The sequence below is a fragment of the Bison bison genome, unplaced genomic scaffold, assembly GCF_000754665.1.
Source record: "Bison bison bison isolate TAMUID 2011002044 unplaced genomic scaffold, Bison_UMD1.0 scf7180017864390, whole genome shotgun sequence".
Taxonomy (NCBI): domain Eukaryota; kingdom Metazoa; phylum Chordata; class Mammalia; order Artiodactyla; family Bovidae; genus Bison; species Bison bison.
The window spans coordinates 2,804,219-2,822,799 of NW_011494962.1; the positions used below are offsets into that span (position 1 = coordinate 2,804,219).

General features: G+C 37.7%; 1 protein-coding gene across 4 annotated transcripts in view; it reads right to left on the bottom strand.

The window, feature by feature from the left end:
* Positions 1-18,581, bottom strand: part of LRP6 (low density lipoprotein receptor-related protein 6) — a 179,570-nt gene that overhangs the window by 52,229 nt on the left and 108,760 nt on the right. For all 4 annotated transcript variants that reach the window (XR_826921.1, XM_010858689.1, XM_010858688.1 and 1 more), the window contains one exon: positions 1,238-1,454. Coding sequence is in view for 3 of the 4 variants with exons in the window: in XM_010858689.1 (XP_010856991.1) it covers positions 1,238-1,454 (217 nt within the window). In the remaining variant the exon portion in view is untranslated. The remainder of the gene's footprint in view (positions 1-1,237; positions 1,455-18,581) is intronic.

The window sequence follows — 18,581 nt, forward strand, 5'->3', positions numbered from 1 at the left end:
TCATGTATGGATGTGAGAGTCGGACTATAAAGAAAGCTGAGCACCGAAGAATTGATGCTTTTGAACTGTGGTGTTGGAGAAGACTCTTGAGAGTCCCTTGGACTGCAAGGAGATCCAACCAGTCCATCCTAAAGGAGATCAGTCCTGGGTGTTCATTGGAAGGACTGATGTTGCAAGCTGAAACTCCGAATACTTTGGCCACCTGATGAAAAGAGCTGACTCATTTGTAAAGACCCTGATGCTGGGAAAGATTGAGGGCAGGAGGAGAAGGGGACAACAGAGGATCAGATGGTTGAATGGCATCACCAACTCAATGGACATGGGTTTGGGTGGACTCCGGGAGTTGGTGATGGACAGGGAAGCCTGGCGTGCTGCGGTTCATGGGGTCGCAAAGAGCTGGACACGACTGAGCGACTGAACTGAACTGAAAACGGAGCAGGTCAACTCTTATGCTGATCAACTGGGAAAAAACGTATGACAAAATTATTTTCCTGTGTACCCATAGGAGGCTTTAAGCAAACTGCATTATTCATACAATAGAAGTTCTTTTTCTGACAGTGTGTGGGTGTTAAGTTTAGCCCTTCAATTCAAACTATGAGGCCAGTATTGAACCAACATTTAAAGGTCCATCCTTGCCAATCAATCCAATGACTTGTGTTCTCATTTGTCCCTGGGTAAACACTTAAAGAAACTTCTTGATTCAAAAATTAATCATGGATACCTAGATGGTACCCAGCACTGGGTCATCCAAAAGTATCACTGAACTTGGCAATATGCTGAAAACTGGTCTGGAGGTTTCAGGAACCAGAAGAAAGCGATTTGGAGTTATTTCTTCCTGGGATGTTTATTTGGGTTTGACCGTGAGATGTGGAAGGAAGTTGACTGATATTAGCCTTGGAAAGAAGGTAACTGTCTAAAAACTGTTCACTGTCTTCCTTGACTTAGCCACTATGAAACAGCATGTGATATGAAGTGAAAGGCAACAAATTTTTAAGAAAAATGTAAAATGTACTTGTACCACAAAGAATTTATTAACTTCGTGAGCTTCAACAAATTAAATAATCTCCTTAAAAGAGAGAAGAAAAAAAAAGGTCCATTTCTCATTACAGAAAGCTTAACAGATGATTTTTACATCCACTCAAAATATCAACAATTTACACCGCTGACTTTATAGGCTGCTAACTATATCTTTTCTCATTCCTGGTTCACCCTCTAAGAGAACTGTGAAATTACCTACCAATGACTCGATGAACATTCGTGGCCTTCAGGCCCATGAGGTCAGGGAGCTGATCGATGATGACTTCCCGCTCTGCGCTTCGTTTGTGTACTCTTTCGATGCTCCGCCTCTGCCAGTCAGTCCAGTAGACATAGTCACCCAACAAGGTAAACCCAAATATGTGGGGGATTTTGTCTTCCACGAGCACTCGTCTCCCAGTCCCATCGGTATTCATAACCTTCAAGTTTAAGTTTAAAGAGAAGGAAGAGAAAAAGATGTGTACTTATTCTTTATATATGTAAAAAACGACAAAAACCAACCATGCTTTTGTCAAAATCCAAGAGATCTTAGTTATTTCTATTACAATGCTTTCACAAAATGACAACATGCTGATTTAATAAGAATGATTTCAAAGACTCAACATAGGCTCATATTTAACTTCTATTTCTCCATTCTCTTATTAACCTTCCTTCTAGAAATTCTGACATTAGATTTAGTATGCATCTCCTATATTAAATGACCAAACAGAAGTACAATATTGTCACCTTAAGTTTGCCTGTCCATCTGTCTTCAAATTAGTATATACCTTTGCAAACATTATACCAGTATATATTTTGTTTTATGACACATTTTATTTTATCCTGAGAGTTTTGCCTTTTTAATATCTAAGGAAACAGATTCAAATAAGGTCACACAGCTTGTAAACAGAATTGGTGTCTTTTTTAGGACTCCTCCTACTTAGTATATTTCTTATTTCACTGTTTGAAGATTTTTTTTTAAACTACACATAATGGATTCTCAATAATCCCTCAGTCCTCAAAGGTTCTAATCACAAAACTGTCAGGTGTTTGACACTCTAGATACTCTCTCTACAACCAAGTTTCAAATAACTAGGCCGTATCTACAGTAACATGATTAAATTCACCCTGACACTTTCATTACGCACAGAAGCAAATTCTCTAGAAGTGGCAAAGGCATCTAACCTGTCTCTGACACTGCAGAAACACGTACTAATCTTCTGTTCTAAAACACAGGAAGTCTTCTGAAGCACCAACTTTCAAGTTCCCAAATGAGAACATTTCTACCATTTAAAGTGGTCTGGGGATCTCCCTGGTGGTCCTCTGGCTAAGATTGCAATCTCCCAAATAAAGGCCACCTGGGTTCAATCCTTGGTCAGGGAACTAAATTTCATATGCTTCAACTAAAAATCCCATTAGAAACAACTAAGACTCAGTGCAGCCAAATAAATAAATAAAAACTCAAGAAAAAAAAAGTAGTCTGGGTGCCAGGCAAATCAGCCTTCAGAAATGTCATTCTGTGGCTAAAAACCTGTACATACAAACATCTGCCACCCACTCACCTAAAAAGAAATATCAGGTATAATCTTAGGCAAGTACTAATTTTTTATCCATAAATTATATTCCATGTAAATCAATACTATGATGCCTAGATGGAATGACAAGCAAATACCTTCTCTCTCCTCTCTAAAAATTTTAAAATACTTGCTGACCTTTCCAAAACAGCCAACTCTTTGAAACAAAATATTTAAAATCTGAGCAAAATTATGCTATACTCTTATATCTTCAACTGCAAATATTGACTTATATCTGATGGAAGAGAGATTATATTAAATGTTTGTATCTGATACAACAGGACTTCTATTAATCCAACTGAATAAATCTGTCTTTAAACAGAATGTTTCTAGAAGTAAAAAACATAGTTCAAAATAATTAATTACTACTCCAACCCCTAACATTAAACACTTTTTAAGGTTAATAATTTCTCCTTAATTTGAGACATGAGTTTAGTTTTTTTATATTCACATTTTCTTGCAACAGACCATTCCTGGATATATTTCATGATGTCTATGGCTTATCTTGAAGTTATTTTGATATTTAATAAAAGTAAAATGACTAAGTGGTCACTTTTGATAATCTGTTTACTTATCTAACTAGAAAGTCATCTCAAGAATACCAGGAACCTAATTCATCTACTTCCTTATTACATCGGTTCATAGCTACGATTAGAGTCTCATGAAGAACTCAATAAATATTTTTAAAACAATTTTTAAAAAGACAGCAGTTTCCTAAGACACTCAAGAAAGCTTCTTAAAAATGAAAATGAAAATGTATAGAACAGTTCTTATCCTCAGATCCTAGTTTGGCCATGTGCATGAATAAAAATTATCCTTGCTCAAATTTTAAATTCATATAAAAATGCACACTGCAGTCTACTTTGGGAGAATGAATACATTCCTGATTCCCTCCTATAACCAGAGCTCCAAGAAAGAATTTCTGGCCCCATTTTACTACTTACTGCCTGGAAACTCTGATCAGGGTGAAAAATCTTTCCTATATAAGATCTAATTTAAAAAAAGACTAGCATTTTGAAGGAAGGCTTATGCGTGTGTATTTAAAAGAAGTATATGTGAAATTTTATAGATTTTAATAAAGTATATTAGCATATTTTTTGTTGTCTTGTCACTAGTTTGTGTCCGACTCTTTGCGACCCTGCCAGGTTCCTCTGTTCATGGGATTATCCAGGCAAGAATACTGGAGTGGACTGCCATTTCCTTCTCCAGGGGATCTTCCAACCCAGGGGTCGAACCATGTCTCCTGCCATGGCAGGCGGATTCCACACCGCTGGGCCACCAGGGAAGCCCTATTAGGATATTAAAAAACATAATTTAGAATAGTCGTTATTGTAGGTAGGAAAAGCTTATTTTAAAACTTGGTCTTTTTGCTTTCATCATAATATGGAGATTCTCTCTTGACTCTGGTATCTTCCTCTACCCTCCTTGCAAGAATTTCCTCCCAATACTATTTCCTTCCTTACCAGTAGCTCCAATTTCTCCCTCTCCGTAAGGTCCTTCTTTTTTGCCTTTAACACAACAGTTTCCACCATCTTAGAAAGATTTTTAAAAGCTGAAAGATTCCGTTTTTATTATTTGACAGTGATCTGTAACTGCTGCCTCCACCTAACACCACTCAGTCCCTTCACTCCTACAACCGGCTGACAACCTGTGACTCAGACAAAGTAACTACTGAAAACGATCAAAGACTACTTCCTTGTTTTTCTCAGCTTTTGTTAAGTTTGCCTCTTTTGACTCACTGAAACTCTACACTGGGTTTTCATGGCACGGATCTGATGTTGCTTCTTTTTCTATACAAAGACTGCTTTCTATCTCTTCATTTCACTGGTTCCTCTTTCCTTTTTCAAACCTGGCTGGGGATTTTCCAAGATTTCCTGAGTTGTTCTCTGTAAAACATCATTTAACAAGACAATCAAGTCTTATGCCTTTACTATTTATTACCTTCTGCAGAAAAATTACAAATATGGCAAGCTCTGGTCTAAGGTCTCATTAGTCTCTGCTGCAGTATTTCCCAAGGCATCTCCCAGAAAATGTACTGTTACCTCACCCAAAATGTCATATACGGAACAGGAAACCTATCTCCTCCATTAGGGGCAGGAGTTCATCATCCTATTAGACAGCATCTAACACAGACTGCTGAATAGTCTGTATTTTAGAACCCTAAAATAATAGTTTCTTATAAGTGTACAGTACATTAAGACATGTTTGATTTTATTTTATTCCTAGATTCAGTATTGTCTTGCATCAGCTATTTTACTTTTAATAAATTAACACTAATTTTGCTGATTACTATGCTCAAATACTGGCCTTCCTGTTAAAATTTACTTGCTGATCTAAATGCATACACCAGTTGTCCAATACTGAACTTGTTTTTAAAAATAAAACCTAAATTTCTACTTCAAAAATGCTACAGGATTAACCAACTCTCTTTTTTCAGTTATGTGTCCTGCAACATTTCTGATGCTTCATTTTGATAAATTAACAATTTAAACACAAATAGCTGATTAAATATGAATTCAGATAACAGGCAAAGAATAAAACTGAAAATCACAGGGAGAAATATAACAAAGAAACAATTCCAAAAGATTCTCCCGGTTCACAAAACCCAGCATTTTCTCTTTAGCATTTACTCTTCATTCTTTTGCTCTCTAAAAATCTCTTATGGGGAAATTCACTGGTGATCCAATGGTTAGGACTCTGCTTCCACTTCAGGGGGCACAGGCTCGATATTTGGTTGGGGAACTAAGATCCCACATGTCTCATGACTCGGCCAAACGCAACAAAACAGAACATCTTTTATGATTATCTAACAATATTCTGGCAGAATTCAACAGATTTGGATTTTAAATATAAACCCTATCACTCATGAGATAAGGCAATTTCTCATACAAAAAACAGGAGAACATATCATGCTAAATTACTTAATGAATAAAGACTGTTTACTTATTAGCACAGTATCAGATGTGTAGTACATGTTTACTAAATGCTGTTTTTCCCCTTCGTTGTTTTTAGTAAAATGCTTTAGTCCCTAAAAGTAAATAGCTACACTTAAATGACTACATTTAATTTAGCAAAATACAGCACTTCAAAATAAAAAATAAATAAATATAGAAGCATATGTGGAAATAAAAGACCAAACCATCACACACTTTTTAAACAGAATAAAAGCAACAGACCTTTCTGTATCCTGGCAACTAGTGGGAAACTGCAAGGCTGCAGCCTTTGCTCATTTCTAACACCCATTTTTACTGTTTGCTTATGCCCACCACTTCATGGGAAATAGATGGGGAAAGAGTGGAAACAGTGTCAGACTTTATTTTTCTGGGCTCCAAAATCACTACAGATGGTGACTGCAGCCATGAAATTAAGACGCTTACTCCTTGGAAGGAAAGTTATGACCAACCTAGATAGCATATTCAAAAGCAGACATTACTTTGCCAGCAAAGGTCCGTCTAGTCAAGGCTATGGTTTTTCCTGTGGTCATGTATGGATGTGAGAGTTGGACTGTGAAGAAGGCTGAGCGCCAGAGAATTGATGCCTTTGAACTGTGGTGTTGGAGAAGACTCTTGAGAGTCCCTTGGACTGCAAGGAGATCCAACCAGTCCATTCTGAAGGAGATCAGCCCTGGGATTTCTTTGGAAGGAATGATGCTAAAGCTGAAACTCCAGTACTTTGGCCACCTCATGCGAAGAGTTGACTCATTGGAAAAGACTCTGATGCTCGGAGGGATTGGGGGCAGGAGGAGAAGGGGACGACAGAGGATGAGATGGCTGGATGGCATCACCGACTCGATGGACGTGAGTCTCAGTGAACTCTGGGAGTTGGTGATGGACAGGGAGGCCTGGCGTGCTGCGATTCATGGGGTCGCAAAGTGTCGAACACGACTGAGCGACTGATCTGATCTGATCTATGCAACTTAGATGCACATTAACTAAAACAGTAAGCACAAAGGAGTAAACAGTTGGACAATTTAATTGGAATATACTTTTTTTTTTTAACTTTACAATATTGTATTGGTTTTGCCATATATCAACATGAATCCGCCACAGGTATACATGTGTTTCCCATCCTGAACCCTCCTCCCTCCCTGTACCATCCCTCTGGGTCGTCCCAGTGCACCAGCCCTAAGCATCCAGTATCGTGCATCGAACCTGGACTTTCACTGTTCTATGAGACCCTCACTGCAATCCCCAGAATCAATGACCATACTTACTAAATGCAAATCACATGAAAAACATGATGAATGCTGAGAAGTTTACAACAGGGCCCCTTCTAGCTAAGGGTTACAATCCAACTGAGGAGGTAATCTACATTTATATTAAAACCACACACATACACCCTTCTCTGGTCTACAGCTGATCAGAAAAAACTTGAGCCAGAAGTAGCAGTTCAAATCCACCTCCAAGAACTAGAAGAATTTTGACAAAGAAAAAAAGAAAATGATTTAAATTGAATGAAAAAGGAATATTTAAATGAATAAAAAAAGTAACACAGTCCAGAATGTCTTGTTTGACTAAAAGAAACGCTTTGAGGTAAAAAGAATACATACAAAAGGGACTCAAAGAGACAGCTTCAGGCAGATATCACCTGATAGCCAGGTATGAAGTTCCAGATAAGAAAACTACAGAAAACAAGAAACTTATGAAAGCCACTTTAAGGAGAGTGACATAACACAGCTATGTTTCAGGAAGACCTCATGTAGCGTATCACTGTGTCCTGACTGTGCTAAAGATAACTATCTCAAATGCAGAATTATGGTTAATAGGGCATTCCTAGTAGCTCAATAGTAAAGAATTTGCCTGCCAATGCAGGAGACAAGGGTTCAATCCCTGGTCCAGAATCCCACTTGCCACAGAGCAGCTAAGCCCATGCACCACAACTACGGAGCCTGTGCTCTAGAGCCCGGGAGCCACAACTACCGAGCCCATGCACCCAACTACTGAAGCTGGTGCACCCTAGAGCCCATGTTCCACAACAAGAGAAGGCACCACAATGAGAGGCCTGCACACCGCAACTGGAGAGTAGTCCACGCCCATCACAACTAGAGAAAGCCTGCACAGCAACAAAGACCCAGTACCGCCCCCTCCCTCAAAACTTAAGTATTATAGTTAATAAAATATTTTCAATTTTCATGGGATGATAATGTGTCTGTGTGTGCGGGTCTGAATGTTTGCAATTCCATGGACTGTAGCCCACCAGGCTCCTCTGTCCATGGGATTTCCCAGGCAACGGAACTGGAATGGGTTGTCATTTCTTTCTCCAGGGGATCTTCCCCACCCAGGGATCCAAACCCAAGTCTCCTGTATTGACAGGCAGATTATTTACCACCACGCCACCTAGGAAGCCACAGAATAATAGAGGTCCAAAAAATCCCTTTTCTTGGGGTTAATTAGCCCTGTTTTAGAATTCAGAATTTTTTCTTGAAATATAGAAAAGTTAACACAATGCACACAGCATATCACCTCTACCTGGGTCCAGGGCAACACTTCATTGCCAAGCATAATAATATTTTTGCTGAAAGACATACACATACTCCCACAAAGGAACATAAACAGAGACTACAATTGGTCTTACACCACTTCAAGTCAGGGTCTTTACCAACTTAATTAACAAAAACAATTTTCAGTTTTGAGAGCTTTTTAGATTTCAGAATTGTACATAAGGACTGCAGGTTAGGAGTGCTTTGCTGACCTTTACTCTGATCCCCTGACAAAACTGAGGCTTAGATCAGTGTTAATGCTGCTCTAAGTGCAAGCAAGGGTCTCAGAAAAAAGAAAAAAACATGCAAAGGACATGCTTAAAAGTTAAAAGGTAAGGTAACTTTTAGCAACATCTGGCAAAACAACAAATGATAATCTTTAGAATAGCAGAGTCCAAGGACTCAAATACAGTTCCCTAAAAGCCACAGCTAAGGATTCTATATAGCTTTAGCACATTAGAACATTAGTCCCTTCTAGCTAGCTATTCCTTCTTCTCTCACTTGAAAGGCAAAACTAAAAATCTTTTGTTTGGGGTTTTTTTTTGGGGGGGGGGTGTAGTGGAGTAAATACAGTACTCACTTAAAGCTAGATGTAGCAGCTCTATTTCAAATTCAACAATGTAACTAAGATATGCTAAAGACACTTTCAATATAACTTTGTAAGCACACCTATCCCCTTGACTACTCCCCTTAACTATCTTCCCATTCTTGACTGCTGTAGCTTTTTACAACTGAGTTGAGTCTAGAATAGTGCTGTCCGAACAAAGTATAATACAAGTCACAAATGTGAGTCCTGTGTAATTTAAATTTTTCTAGGAGCCAGAATTTTTTTAAGTTTAAAAAAATATATATTAATTTATTCAAGTATATCCAAAATATTTTTACTTCAAAATGTAATCTTCAGAACTTTTGCTGAGATTTTAATACTAATATTTACAGTCTTCTCAGTATGCATTTAACACTTTAAGCATCTCAATTCAGAGTAACCACACTGTAGGTGCTCTGTGGACATACATGGCCACTGACTCCCACAGTGGACTGTGCAGGATTAGAATTTAATGGTGGTGACTATACAGCCCACAACAAAGTTAATTTATTCCTGTTTTAAATTGGACCTCCATCCCCTCTCAAACCTGCCTGCCACCTTCGATGCTGCCCTAGACTCTCAGGCTCGGTAGAATCACAAACAAATGTTTTCCATTTGAGCTTTCTTCCCTCCCCAGCTAAACTAAATTCTAATACGGGTTAAAATTACTTCAAAAAAATGGTTTCTCATGAGAAGAATGAACAAAACTCTACTTGTTTCATCTTTTATCACATTTTCAAGTTTACATTTCAAAGTACCAGCTGAGATTTGTTAAGAATAAGGACAAAGGCCTGATTTCATTTCTTTCTGGTTATTTCAAAACAGAAGTATTGAAACCACATTTATTGATTACTGCAGATGGTGATTGCAGCCATGAAATAAAAAGACGCTTACTCCTTGGAAGGAAAGTTATGACCAACCTAGATAGCACATTCAAAACCAGAGACATTACTTTGCCAACAAAGGTCCGTCTAGTCAAGGCTATGGTTTTTCCAGTGGTCATGTATGGATGTGAGAGCTGGACTGTGAAGAAAACTGAGCGCCAAAGAACTGATGCTTTTGAACCGTGGTGTTGGAGAAGACTCGAGAGTCCCTTGGACTGCAAGGAAATCCAATCAGTCCATCCTAAAGGAGCTCAGTCCTGGGTTTCATTGGAAGGACTGATGTTGAAGCTGAAACTCCAATACTCTGGCCACCTCATGCGAAGAGCTGACTCATTGGAAAAGACCCTGATGCTGGGAGGGCCTGGGGGCAGGAGGAGAAGGGGACGACAGAGGATGAGATGGTTGGATGGCATCACCAACTCAATGGACATGGGTTTGGGTAGACTCCGGGAGTTGGGTGATGGACAGGGAGGCCTGGTGTGCTGCGGTTCATTGGGTCACAAAGAGTCGGACATGACTGAGCAACTGAACTGAACTGAACCTGCCATTACGTTTATATTTGCCATCTCCTTGGCTCTCCCCATCTCACTGGCTCTCACTAGGGAGAAGCTAGGTGGTTCCTAAGTATCTTTACTCCACTTTAATATTGGCCTGAAATTTTCCATAAGTAAAAAAAATTGAAAAAAAAATGGAGGAAAGATAACAGTCCAAGGGCATGTGAATAATGATATAATAGTTATTAACAAATGCTGCTATCATTTTTGTTATTCATACAATGTAGGCAGCAATTTATAAGAATAGTCTGAAGAGATTAAGGGATCAAAAGTTTAAACAAAATGTGACTGTGAGACCTCGCACCTAAAGAACTCTGTATTTCTCTTTATACTGAGTCTAAGGATTACTTTGTGAAATCTGTTTCCTTCCATTACTTTTGCAGAGTTGACACTTCTTAGCAAATTGGCTTCTACCCTAAACATTTCTTTTATCAACCACACAATCTCTCTTCTAGGCAAAAGCAACACAGTAAAACAAGAACATGTTGCTTTGTCTCAAAGAAAATTACTGTTACATTCTCATACCCAAGGAGTAACAGTTTTGGACAGGTTACTAGGTTTGTAAATACCATTTTAAGCCTCTTTATGTTTAAAATAACAACCCAAATCCTGGTAAAAGACTGCTTGTACACTGTGAACCCAGAACAAATGCACCATTTTAGCAGATTCCAAAAGATTACCCTTATGCTTTAAAAGTTGAGCCAACACTAATTAAATCTTCTGGCAACTCTTGAGGTTGTGCTTCATCGTATTACCTCAGAGTGGTTTAATTAAACTGAAATTAGGCTTCTGTCACTCCTAAAATCTACCTCCAAATCTGAACCAGAGTCTCCAGTGGTTTCAGCTGCTTCAACCACATTGTGGTACGGATTTAACTTTCCGAGGCATTCCCAAATATTACAAACCACACTTAGAATATGGGCTACAACAAGAAACAGATGTGGGTTAACCAGAACATTATCTTCACAGATAGGAGGTAATGGCAAACCTTCTGTAGACATGACATCCGTTTTTGAGCAGTTTCGTCAGCTCATTAAATGTCAACACAGGATTACCCATCTTGGAATGCAGCCAGTCTGCTACCAAAGTTGCTGCTGTGCAACTTCTCTTGACTAGACATGTCCGAGAAATAGATGACAACAGGACAATCAGGCACCCATCACGAAATGAACTGGGGGTACTATCACGTTCCAAAGGAAATTCAAACGAACCATTCCTCTTATAATAGCCCAGCCAATACTCAAAATTATCAGTGAATTATTAGTTTATATATTATGTATATAAACAATTATACACTACAGAGGTTAACATAATTAATATATATTAATATATAATTATATATATATGACAAATAGGTATCATTGGGGTTGATTCATACACTCCATAGGGTATAAAGTATAATTTCACAGAAATGGCATTTTTGAAAACAGAAAACAATATATATTGATGACAATAACATTTCAGTCACGCAGAGTCTCACTGGAGTGAGAAGTAAAGAGAAACGCTTTGCACCCAGTAGGGGAAACAGAGGGATATTCTGCATCTGTTTAAGAGAGCAGTAAGAACAAATTCAGTGCTGCATTTAAAGACTTTAACCTACTTCAAGACATTTTAAGTCTGAGTAAATACAAGTGATTTTCAATATGGAAAAAGAAAGTGTCACACTTGCACTAGGTAGTTTTATAGTATTTTTAGAAGGAGTCATGCTTAGAATATCAAACATTTGCAGTTACTATGCTCTTTTACAGACAAGAGCTACAGATTGCTATTGTGATCGGAGCATTCTAAAACAAGAATTACTCAGCAAAACTATAAAATTGAGAACAGATTTTCAGCTGAAGGTATCGTTAAGATGAAAACCAAGACCACCTTAGTCAATTTACTCAACTGCTTCAGAGACACCTCTGAGAACCTCACTGTCCTGGAGCCTTTAATAAACCCTACTGGGAGAAACATCAGCATATTAACAAGTGAAAATTGATCCCTTTCCTCTCACTCAAGAATAACTTATGTACACTCTATTTGGAGTCTTAGTAGGGAAAAAAATTGTCTTAGTAATTAAGGCAAATTACTCCAGTACCAATGAGCATGCCTTATGTCCAGATTCTGGCTTTTAAATACTGCTACTGCTAAGTCACTTCAGTCGTGTCTGACTCTGTGCGACCCCACAGACAGCAGCCCACTAGGCTCCTCTGTCCCTGGGACTCTCCAGGCAAGAATACTGGGGTGGGCTGCCATTTCCTTCTCCAATGCATAAAAGTGAAAAGTCAAAGTGAAGTTGCTCAGTCGTGCCCGACTCTTAGCGACCCCATGGACTGGAGCCTACCAGGCTCCTCCGTCCATGGGATTTTCCAGGCAAGAGTACTGGAGTGGGGTGCCATTAAAAAGAACCATGGCTTCTTGGCACGGGAAATAAGAGAAAGCTGGACTATACTGTTGTTTCAAAAAAGTGAGTTTAAAATGATGGGGACTCCTTACAAAATTAAAGTCCTACTTCTGGTACAGATTGCAAAATGGGATCGATCCCAAAGAGGTATCTGCACCTCATATTTATTGTGGTATGGTTATTCACAATAGCCCAGAGGTGGAACCAACTTAAATGCCCATCAAAAGATGAATGGTTAGAGAAAATGTAGTATAGGCATAAAATGGAATATTATTCAGCCTAAAAAAATGATGGGAATCCTATCACATGACACAAACATGGATGAACCTTGCGGACATTATGTTACATGAGATACAGCCAGTCACAAAAAGGTATCAATCAGTTCAGTCGCTCAGTTGTGTCCAACTCTTTGCGACCCCACGAACTGCAGCACGCCAGGCCTCCCTGTCCACCACCAACTCCCGGAGTTCACTCAGACTCACGTTCATTGAGTCGGTGATCCCATCCAGCCATCTCATCCTCTGTCGTCCCCTTTTCCTCCTGCCCCCAATCCCTCCCAGCATCAGAGTCTTTTCCATTGAGTCAACTCTTCACATGAGGTGGTCAAAGTATTGGAGTTTCAGCTTTAGCATCATTCCTTCCAAAGAAATTCCAGGGCTGATCTCCTTTAGAATGGACTGGTTGGGTCTCCTTGCAGTCCAAGGGACTCTCAAGAGTCTTCTCCAACACCACAATTCAAAAGCATCAATTCTCTGGCGCTCAGCTTTCTTCACAGTCCAACTCTCGCATCCATACATAACCACTGAAAAAACCGTAGCCTTGACTAGATGAACCTTTGTTGGCAAAGTAATGTCTCTGCTTTTTAATATGCTATCTAGGTTGGTCATAACTTTCCTTCCAACTGCGTAATTCCACTTAGACGAGTTATCTAAAGTAATGAAATCCTGAGAATCAGAAAGTAAAATGGTGTTTGCCAGGAGTTGTTCAATAGGAATGGAGATTCAGTTTTGCAAGATAAGAAAGTTCGAGAGATCTTGAACAATAATGCACATAGAATTAGCACCACTGTATGTTTTAAAATGGTTAAGGTGGTAGCTTGTATGTTATGTGTTTTTCACCACAATTAAAAAAAAAAAAAGGACACATGTGAAAAGAACATGGAATCACCTTGATGGTACTCCTATTGCCAATTCTGGGATAATCTTTGCAACAACATAATGATGACAATGGAATGTAACCTGTGGAATAAACTGAACATCCATGGGCTCATATATATAGAAATATGTATGTACAAATATACATGAATAACTGAATAAATAGGAAAGGGGAAACCTCTTCCTTATGAGAGAATTTCAATTAATATAATAGGAATAATGGAAATGGTGTAAGCGTTCATTTCCTGGTGATCACTATTCTCTGAGTATATAAAACAAATCTGGGTGAAAGTTTTACTACTCTTGCCAATTTTTTGTTGAAGTCTGCAATTATTTCAAAAACAAACAGGCAGCAGAACTCAACACAAAAAGTATTGTACAGGAAACCTGAATTCTATTGTTTTCTTTCTAAGTAGAAAGCTCTATGACCTTTGGCAAATAAAAGAAGCTAATCAGAAAGCACCAAGCACTGCTCCAGTTTAAGAAACGAAACCTGGGTTAGAGAAAATAAATGTTTGCTTGAGTATAGGGAAGTATCCAGAAACCATCTGATGATAATATCTAAACTGTCTGAACATGGCTTTTTTCCCCAAAGACAATGATACTCTGAAAACACATGAAATACCGTTTCCTTACTATCTGCAGACTAATGAAATCCATTGTAACCCAGAAGAGTTTGGGGTTTTCTCCCCCATATTTTAAGAACAACACTGTAACTAACACAAAAATAGTATTATAAATCTCAACCAGACATAAAAACCAAGTCATAAATCAATCCAAAATCAAAAATGAATGAACAACAAAACTAAATAAGTCTGAGCAAGGGCTAGATTAATAGCAAAGCCTCTAATTTCAGTCCTACTTACTAACTACAATCCTGGAAGATTTCAGAAGTTCAAAATAACGAAATAACAAAACACTAGTCTACTGAAAATCTCAGCACAATAAAAGGGATTCTAACTCCTTCCCTGAGATTATTATTTCAGATCATATCTACCAAAAAAACAATCACAGTACAATGAATGAAGAGTCTGGGAACTCAGAGTTCAACCAAAAAATTAACAGGGCCTGCTTTATAACATTCTTAACATTTAAAACTGAAAACTACATTTAAAGTGGGGGGGGGGACGGGACAGACTGAAGGTGAATCCTTTGCTCATTATGGATAACTTTAGGAATGACTATTACACAAATTCCTTAAATAGCTGGTGATAACTTAAGGTGAAAATGCTTGTCATTGTTAACACTGTTCAATGTTTTGCAAATTCCCTCCCAAGAAGTCCCAAAATTGTGGTCCTTGCTATTTATATGACTGTTTACCCTTTCCAAATCTAATAACAATAAAAATAAAATCTCTGTGACCCCATTTAAAGTATATATAATAGCTTCCAAGCTACAGGGAAATAACCGCCTGAAAAATGTTTTACATGGACTCAATTAACATCTACATATTGGGCAAGCTTCAAACAACAGCTTTCAACATTTATTTAAACCCGTCACACATGTTAATAATGAAGTAGTCCGCACAGAGGTCAATGCAAAATCTAAATGAATAGCTTACCAGAAGTTAATATCAGTAAAACTGAGTTACAAAGATACTGAACCTCCAATACGCCAAGTTTTCCTTAGGTGAGAGGAATTACAGGCACAGTATATAAGGAAAAATTTTAAGGAAAAAAAAAAAGTCATGTCATCTGTGATATACATTCCTTCTTAGCAATTCTCCCAAGCAAAATGCTTTATTTGTTCTTACCCTATGATATGCAATTAGTATAAAAAGCACCAGAAAATGTTAAAGCTGGAAGGAACGTCAATATCATCAGCTTCAAATGATCTCAATGGTCAAAATACAAAGACCAGCAATTATGTGAATTATCTATAGTCACCCAGGTAAATGGCAAGATCATGTGAGAACTAGGTCCAATATCACAAAAGGATTCAATAAAGATCTAGAGATTACCTCCATAAGAACTAAAAACTGTTATAAATTGTAAAGAGGTTGACCTCTCTTCTCAAGAAAGTGGGACACTGAAAGTCAGCACTCCTACTACAGGGGTAGAGAAACCAAAGGGACAAAACAGGCACTTGCCAAAATAATCAGACGGTAACTAAAAACAGCTCCCCACATATTAAACGGCTTAATACCAAAACATGAGATGAAAATGTGTAATACGATAATATTTAAAAAATGATACAAGTGCAAGTTCAAACTTGGTCACTAAAATGCTTTCTAAGTACCAACGTGTATCAGATTATCCTAATTTACACAGATAAAATTATTCTAACTCCAAAGTGAGGTAAATGCATCTTGCCTGGTGAGACTCACGGGTCTGTTGCGGCAGTTCAGGAAAAGTATGATTACATCTATCATCAAGCAAGTTTCTCTCATCATAAATATGTGCAATAATTACTTTAGAGCCAAAGTAGAGTGGATAATGAGATGACAGAGCTTATAATTGGATGATGTACTACTCTGCCTACTGCAGATTGTAGAAACAAGTTTAAAAATGTTGTTAGAAATGTACATCAACTTTCATATAGGTATGAAACAGGTAATTTTCATACAGAAGCTTAAAGATGTACATAATCATTAAGATACATCCCAAACAGAAGAAATATAATGGGAGAGCATCATGTTTACAACTCTATGAATACAGGCCCCAAATCCAGGTGTTCTGTTGAGCTAAGGAATCTAACAGTGGAATTTATCAGTATAATGTTGAGAATACACGGGGAAAAAATCTACATATTCACATACATATATACTATGGTAAAGTAGTAGGAATGGGCAAAGATTCAGATTATTTAAGTTCATTATCTTGAACCTTTTTCTAAAACTAGAAGTAAAATAAATTTTACAGATCAGTGTTATAAACTGGCAAAGATTTAAAAGGAACAACTTGTTGGTACTTGTCATATACTCAGGAGAGCTTTACCTCAACAGATGAGATGATTAACCCAATAATGATTAGATTATTATAATTTCTTAAGGAGCAATTAATCTAAGAAACAAACAATAAGGAAAACCATCATAAATGGTCCTTGTGTGTTTCAACAGACTTTCACAATACTCAGGCTAAAGATGCCAGACAAAGAAATTACTTTAAAAAGAAATCTGAATACTTGGGAAACAAATTTCTTTGTAAGAGTACTGATTAAATAGAGGAAGCTGTCATGAGAGGAAAATGTAGCCCTGCAATTTCAGGCTTAAGACTATGAAACAGAACATTCACCAAAGGCCAAGTTTTCAGTACACATCCTACACAATAATACCCTCTTTATTCAAAAGTTCCTTGGTACTCAAGGTTCTAATAATCTCTGTTTCTCTTTCCCAACAGAATTGTGCCAGGCATAACTAGATTTTGGAGCAACTATCTATGGACGCTGTATTCTCTAAAATAGCGAAATTTATAATAAGAGATTTGAAAAAAAATTCTACATGTCTTTGACATAGATCAGAAAAACCTTTATCTCCACTAGCTCTTGCTGCATTTGTCAGCATAAGCTCTGAAATAAAAAGGGGAAAAAAAATAACAAGTATATACTGAGAAAATAAATCATGAGAAAATCTCAGAGATTTTAATACTAAAATCGCTATGACAGTATTATTATTTTCAATAAAACCAGTGATTGAAATCACATTAGTAATGTCAAGTTAAACTGGTATGTAAAAATCATCCTCAAGAAAATACAAGCTAACAGTATATTCTTAATTTTATATAAATATTTTAAACTTATAAATTTTCTCTGATATGTCTTCACTATTGGTAAGCAATACTGCAGGCCAGTAGTGCAACAAATGCTTAATGCTTTTGGCATTAGGTGGATCAAGAAACATGAGAATATTGTTAAGACACAATGTGCTTCTGCCTACTGTAAGGCCTTACAAAACAGAAATTAAGGCTTGTTTAATGTCACCTACCAGAAAAAAGAAACAACCTTTTTGGCTAATGCTTTAGTATTTATTATCAGAAAGTATTTCAGTATTTATTATTCTAACACCTGAGTGGAGGGTAGAGGGGACCCCAGTGCAGACAAGTAAACTAGAAGCCTGTGTGTAAAAGGTGATGAAATGATTTGAGCATAATGAAGAAACATAAACAAGTACCTACAGTTAAGTGGTCCCTATCAGTTCACAAATATGAAAATCAGACATACACTCACAGGAACATTCTTAAAGCACCAGTCAATACGATGATCGTCTTTTTTAAAAAGGAAAGGAAGAAAAAAAAAGACATCATTAGCACTTCACTATACAGCATTGCTCTCTGCGGAAGTTGGTTATAAATCTCAGGTAAACCTATTTATTTTTTCTTGCAACTCTGGACAACAGAAATGAAGTCTGAAATCCAAAGCTCCCTATTAATTTTCTCTGGTTTCCCCCAATCCTCAGACTTAGCTCCCCAACATATCCAGCACCTGGTTACATCACCACTTACCAAAAGAAGTGAGTGAGAACCTGATCTAAGTAATCTCCACTGAGGGAGCAGAGAGCATAACTGAATGAACATTTTGAGCTCTTCCCATAAGATCCACGCAAAACACAAGAGCTTACTATGCCTTACAGTGCTACGTGATCATTTACCAAACCCCTATTTTTAATTCCCAAATGTACTGGAAACATACAACCCAGGTAAACTTGAAGTCATCCAGAAGAGAACAGGGCCACTACCACTGTAATTTACTATTTTCTTATACTCCCAGGAAAAAGCACCTTTCATTCTTAGGCATGACAGAAGAAGAGGGGAAGCTTTCTAAAGAGAAGGGGACTAGCAAGGAGCATGTGACCTAGACTAGGTCAGATGAGCACTAAGGATAAGTTGATTACTTGCTAGCCAGCAAGTAATCTAAGAAAAGAGAGCATTTTTAAAATTATGTATCTTCCCAAAAGTTTTAGTCGACCTACTATCAAGTAAGACAAGATGAAAAGCTGGGGTCACAGCTGCTCCT